Source organism: Marmota monax, unplaced genomic scaffold (genome assembly GCF_021218885.2).
Source record: "Marmota monax isolate L192 unplaced genomic scaffold, Marmota_monax_Labrador192_F-V1.1 WCK01_AAM20220418_F8-fsc00063, whole genome shotgun sequence".
Taxonomy (NCBI): domain Eukaryota; kingdom Metazoa; phylum Chordata; class Mammalia; order Rodentia; family Sciuridae; genus Marmota; species Marmota monax.
The window spans coordinates 5,898,723-5,905,402 of NW_026693726.1; the positions used below are offsets into that span (position 1 = coordinate 5,898,723).

At 47.6% G+C, this 6,680-nt stretch overlaps 1 protein-coding gene across 1 annotated transcript; it reads left to right on the top strand.

Moving 5' to 3' along the window:
• Positions 1-640: 640 nt before the first annotated feature.
• LOC124103838 (E3 ubiquitin-protein ligase RNF26-like) lies at positions 641-2,495 on the top strand. The gene has a single exon (XM_046460495.2). It carries the CDS (start codon positions 641-643, stop codon positions 1,940-1,942), a length of 1,302 nt encoding a protein of 433 aa, XP_046316451.1. The 3' UTR covers positions 1,943-2,495.
• The last annotated feature ends 4,185 nt before the right edge of the window (positions 2,496-6,680 follow it).

Genomic DNA, 6,680 nt, shown 5'->3' on the forward strand with positions numbered 1-6,680 from the left:
TACTGCTGACCCAGCAATGCTCAGGCTTCTGTGTCCCCTGGGCGCGTGCCCTTTGTTAAGAAGTTCTGGACACAAGATGGCTGTGCCCAGCGAAGTAGAGGCCGCACTGGGGGTTTGCTGAGGCCGGCTCCCTCTCCCATTCCCTCTTTGGGCGTCCAGGGCCGCGAGCAGGAGGATGGGGGCCGCGCGGGGACAGGGGCACCTGCATAGCTGGACCGCTAGACTGCGCCCAGCCAGCGCTGCCCCCACGGCCAGGCCCAACCCAATCCCATCCCATGGGTTCCCTGTCTCCTCCCTGTCTGACCCACTGCCTGGTGGTGGTACACCACACCAGGCCTCCAAAGCCGAGGTCTCTCCTCCAGACTGTGCTCACCTTCACTTCAGAGATGTTTGGCTTCTTCCCTCCCAACCAGCCCGCCTTCAAAACCAGGATTCTTGGAGCAGCATCTGGCCCCCTTTCCCTCTATTAAGACCCCCTTCTCTCTAGCCCACTTTTTCCTTAGATTTTCATTCCCCCTGAGTTGGAGACTGTTCACTTCCCTTCCAAATTAATTACTGATCACCCAAAATATTGACAACCTTGACAGCGCCCTCAGCTCAGGAGCCAGCTTTCTTTTGGGCTGACCTCCATATCCCTATCATGGAGGCTGTGTATCTGGTAGTGAATTTGGTGGGCCTGGTGCTGGATGTGCTGACCTTGGTGTTGGATCTCAACTTCTTGCTGGCATCCTCCCTCCTGGCTTCCCTGGCCTGGCTCCTGGCCTTCATCTACAACCTGCCGCACACAGTACTGACTAGTCTTCTGCACTTGGGCCGAGGTGTCCTGCTTTCGTTGCTGGCCTTCATGGAAGCCTTGGTCCCATTCACCTTTGGGGGCTTGCGGGCCTTGTGTACTCTGCTGTATAGCTGCTGCTCTGGCCTTAAGAGCCTGAAACTCCTGGGGCACCTGGCATCTCATGGGAAACTACAGAGACGGGAAATACTGCACAGGGGTATCCTCAATGTGGTCTCCAATGGCCATTCTTTGATGTGCCAGGCCTGTGACATCTGTACTATTGCTATGAGCCTGGTGGCCTATGTGATCAACAACCTGGTCAACATCTGCCTCATTGGCACTCAGAACCTCTTCTCTCTTGTGCTGGCTCTCTGGGATACAGTTACGGGCCCTCTGTGGAGGATGATGGATGTGGTGGCTGCCTTCCTGACCCATATTTCCAGGAGTGCTGTGGCCATGGCCATCCTCCTTTGGACCCTCTGCCAACTAGTATTGGAACTGCTGGCCTCAGCTGCCCGACTCCTGGCCAGCTTTGTACTTGTCAATCTCACTGGCCTGGTGTTACTGGCTTGTGTGCTGGCAGTGACAGTGACTGTGTTGCACCCAGACTTCGCCCTGAGACTGGCCACCCGAGCACTCAGTCAGCTTCATAACCGGCCATCCTACCGTCGACTGCGAGAGGACGTTGTGAGGCTGACTCACCTAGCCCTGGGCTTGGAGGCATGGCGCCAAGTGTGGAGCCGCAGCCTAAGGCTGGTGAGCTGGGCATACCGGGGAGGGGCACCAGGGGCCCCTCAGGGTGGCCCCAGGAGGGTATTCTCAACCAGGACCCAGGAACAGGACACACTTCCTGAAGCAGGGCCCAGGTCAGAGGCTGAAGAGGAGGAGGTCAGTACCATAAGAGTGGCACCTGCCCGGGGCTGGGAGAGGCTCAATGAGGAAGAATCTACAGCTGGACAAGACCCGTGGAAGTTGCTAAAGGAGCAAGAGGAGTGGAAGAAGTGCGTCATCTGCCAGGACCAGAGAAAGACTATGCTGCTTCTGCCCTGCAGGCACCTGTGCTTGTGCCAGGCCTGCACTGAAATCCTGATGCGCCACCCCGTCTACCACCGCAACTGCCCGCTTTGCCGCCGGGGTATCCTGAAGACCCTCAATGTCTACCTCTGAAGACTCCCTCCCTGCCTGTCTACTCTCCACGCTCCACACAGGCACCTGCTCTGGGACAGAAATAACATCTCACTGCTGGGTCCTGGCCTGAAATCCTCTGCCCTTTGGTTGTCCTGCTAAGCCTCAAGCCATACATCCAGAACATGGAGATGGGACACTCTGGAAGTCTTTGATCTGGGGGGGGGGGCAGGGCAACATAGCTTCTCTGTACCCAATTGGGTCCCTTTGATGCTGAGGGTGGTGACTATGTCACTATGCAAAGGTCCTGAGACTGTGTGCTGTGGGTTCTCCTCCAGCCTGCCCAGGCGCACCCACACACCAGCCTCTGGGGCTACCTGTCTCTGCTTCTGGTTTTCCTGTTGGACATTTGTAGGTACTCCCCTGCCTCCTTGCCACTTTTCCCCCAGCTTCTGCAGCACAACACATCAGTGTCACTTGGATATTTTGGCAACTCAGGGGCCTTGGAATGATCTTGAACCTTTGTGTTCATCCAGAGCCCCTGTGCCCTGGTAGGTTTGGGGGTGGAATCTCTCAGGTGCCCTTAGAGCCACTTCTGCCTGTCATGATCGGAAGAGGCTCTCTCCCAACCCAATACAAAAGCTGGGATCAATCTACCTCTGGGAGGGGTGTGCATCTACACCTGATCTGGGGACCATGTAACCTCAGGCATCCCAGCTCCACAGGGAGCCTCAGGAGGGATAACCAGATTTCTACTCACTCCCCTTTTATTCCTCACTTTACATAGAAAAATGGCATTCCTCTTTGTCTCTCCCTGACATTAGGGAGATCAACTGTGCACATTTCACTAGGGTCCAATCAGAAGGGGCCAGGGCTTAGGGGCATGCAGCTCCCTGAGGGGTCTGTTGCCCAGTTTCCAATGAATAAAGTTCTCTTGACAGCTCAAAAAAAAAAAAAAGTTCTTGGTCTGCTCTGCGATCTGTGGGTGAGTGCTCCTCACTTAACAGTACTCAGTCTCCCCTTGTCCTCTGTCATGTTCCACTAGCCAAGGTTCCTCAGGCTCCTCTGGGTTCTCTGGGTTAGCATTCCCAGCCCATAAATGCTCAGTATCCTCTGGCTCTTGTGACTGAGCACCCCTCACCTAACAGTCGGCAGTCTTCCATGTGTCCTGTGCTGTGTTCCCCTAGCCAATCCTTCCTCAGTCTTCTTGGAATTTTTGTCTGAGCACCTCTCACCTGAAAGTACTCAGACCTCTCTGAATCCTATCTTAATCTCCCCTCACCCACCATTGCTCAGGGCCCTCTGAGTCCTGCAGGTGAGTGCCCCTCACCCAGCAGCGCTCAGTTTCCTTTGGGTCTTGTGGGTGACTGCTCTTTGCCTAAGAGTGCTTATTCTTCTGTGGGTCCTCTCTTTAAGCTCACCGCACTCACCTCTGCTCAGCATCCTCTGAGCCTTGTGGGTGAGCATCCCTTGCACAAATTCTCAATGTCTTCTGGATGTTTGGGGTGGGCGCATTTTAACCACCAGGGCTCAGTCTCCCCTGAGCTCTTGGCCTCTTGGTTCATTTAGTGACCTTTTGGGTAAATCCCTTCCCTGATGAGATTCATATGCCAACTGTGGCCTCACCTGAGTTTCACTGCGAACATAAAGGTGGAATCTTGGAGAATTGTCCATACTGTCTCTTTCCCACAACCTTGCTTGGCCATTGGTGCTACTGTACAGAGGGCTTCTCTCTGATTCCTGAAACCACAAAGTATCTGTTAGTGCATCTCAATTGCAACAGCGCTGAGGACCTACTTCAATCACTCGTGGTCCACCATTACCACACCTGTACTCAAGTGGCTGAGCTCTTATGAATGATTTAACCTGGCCAGTATTCCTAAGGTCCCTGTGGGGACCAGAGCATGAAAACCAAATTTCCAAATATGGTCTGGATCTTCCCTGACATGCCACTGGGCTCACTCTTTTCACCAGAGAAGCAGCTGTTTAGGACTATGAATCAAAAGCAATTTTTTGTTGTTGTTTTTTTTAATTTATTTTTTTTACTGGTTGTTCAAAACATTATAAAGCTCTTGACATATCATATTTCATACAATAGATTCAAGTTGGTTACGAACTCCCAATTTTACCCCAAATACAGATTGCAGAATCACATCGGTTACACATCCACATTTTTACATAATGCCCTATTAGTAACTGTTGTATTCTGCTACCTTTACTATCCTCTACTATCCCCCCTCCCTCCCCTCCCATCTTCTCTCACTACCCCATCCACTGTAATTCATTTCTCTCCTTGTTTATTTTCCCATTCCCCTCACAACCTCTTATATGTAATTTTGTATAACAATGAGGGTCTCCCTCCATTACCATGCAACTTCCCTTCCTCTCCCTTTCCATCCCACCTCATGTATCTGTTTAATGTTAATCTTTTCTTCCTGCTCTTCCTCCCTGCTCTGTTCTTAGTTGCTCTCATTATATCAAAGAAGACATTTGGTATTTGTTTTTTAGGGATTGGCTAGCTTCACTAAGCATGATCTGCTCTAGTGCCATCCATTTCCCTGCAAATTCTATGATTTTGTCATTTTTCAGTGCTGCGTAGTACTCCATGGTGTATAAATGCCACATTTTTTTTTATCCATTCATCTATTGAAGGGCATCTGGGCAATTGTGAATTGTGCAATTGTGAATTGTGCTGCTATGAACATCGATGTAGCAGTATCCCTCTAGTACGCTCTTTTAAGGTCTTCAGGGAATAGTCCAAGAAGGGCAATAGCTGGGTCAAATGGTGGTTCCATTCCCAGCTTTCCCAGGAATCTCCATACTGCTTTCCAGATTGGCCGCACCAGTTTGCAGTCCCACCAGCAATGTACAAGAGTACCCTTTTCCCCACATCCTCGCCAGCACTTGTTGTTGTTTGACTTCATAATGGCTGCCAATCTTACTGGAGTGAGATGGTATCTTAGGGTGGTTTTGATTTGCATTTCTCTGACTGCTAGAGATGGTGAGCATTTTTTCATGTACTTGTTGATTGATTGTATGTCCTCCTCTGAGAAGTGTCTGTTCAGGTCTTTGGCCCATTTGTTGATTGGGTTATTTGTTTTCTTATTGTTTAATTTTTTGAGTTCTTTGTATACTCTGGATATTAGGGCTCTATCTGAAGTGTGAGGAGTAAAAATTTGTTCCCATGATGTAGGCTCCCTATTTACCTCTTTTATTGTTTCTCTTGCTGAGAGAAAACTTTTCAGTTTAAGTAAGTCCCATTTGTTGATTCTTGTTATCAACTTTTGTGCTATGGGTGTCCTATTAAGGAATTTGGAGCCCGACCCTACAATATGTAGATCGGCGCCAACTTTTTCTTCTATCAGACGCAGAGTCTCTGATTTGATATCTAGCTCCTTGATCCACTTTGAGTTAACTTTTGTGCATGGCGAGAGGAGGGGATTCAGTTTCATTTTGTTGCATATGGATTTCCAGTTTTCCCAGCACCATTTGTTGAAGATGCTATCCTCCCTCCATTGCATGCTTTTAGCTCCTTTATCAAATATAAGATAGTTGTAGCTTTGTGGATTAGTCTCTGTGTCCTCTATTCTGTACCATTGGTCCACCCTCCTGTTTTGGTACCAGTACCATGCTGTTTTTGTTACTATTGCTCTGTAATATAGTTTTAAGTCTGGTATCGCTATACCGCCTGATTCGCACTTCCTGCTTAGAATTGCTTTTGCTATTCTGGGTCTTTTATTTTTCCATATGAATTTCGTGATTGCTTTATCCATTTCTACAAGAAATGCCGTTGGGATTTTGATTGGCATGGCATTAAACCTATAGAGAACTTTTGGTAATATCGCCGTTTTGATGATGTTAGTTCTGCCTATCCATGAACAGGGTACATTTTTCCACCTTCTAAGATCTTCTTCTATCTCTCTCTTTAGGGTTTTGTAGTTTTCATTGTATAAATCTTTCACCTCTTTTGTTAGGTTGATTCCCAAGTATTTTATTTTTTTTGAGGATATTGTGAATGGAGTGTTTTTCCTCATTTCCGTTTCAGAGGTTTTGTCGCTGATATACAGAAATGCCTTTGATTTATGCGTGTTGATTTTATATCCTGCCACTTTGCTGAATTCATTTATTAGTTCTAGTAGTTTTTTTGTAGACCCTTTTGGGTCTTCTAGGTATAGAATCATATCATCTGCAAATAGTGATAATTTAAGTTCTTCCTTTCCTATTTTTATGCCTTTAATTTCTTTCGTCTGTCTAATTGCTCTGGCCAGTGTTTCGAGAACTATATCGAATAGAAGTGGTGATAGAGGGCATCCCTGTCTTGTTCCAGATTTTAGGGGGAATGCCTTCAATTTTTCTCCATTGAGAATGATGCTAGCCTGAGGCTTAGCATAGATAGCTTTTACAATGTCGAGGTAAGTTCCTGTTATCCCTAGTTTTTCTAATGTTTTGAACATAATGGGATGCTGTACTTTGTCGAATGCTTTTTCTGCGTCTATTGAGATGATCATATGGTTCTTATTTTTAAGTCTATTGATGTGGTGAATAACATTTATTGATTTCCGTATATTGAACCATCCTTGTATCCCAGGGATGAATCCTACTTGATCATGGTGCACAATTTTTTTGATGTGCCTTTGTATCCGATTTGCCAGAATTTTATTGAGGATTTTTGCATCTAAGTTCATCAGAGATATTGGTCTGTAGTTTTCTTTCTTTGAGGTGTCTTTGTCTGGTTTCGGAATCAGGGTGATGTTGGCCTCATAGAATGAATTTGGCAGAG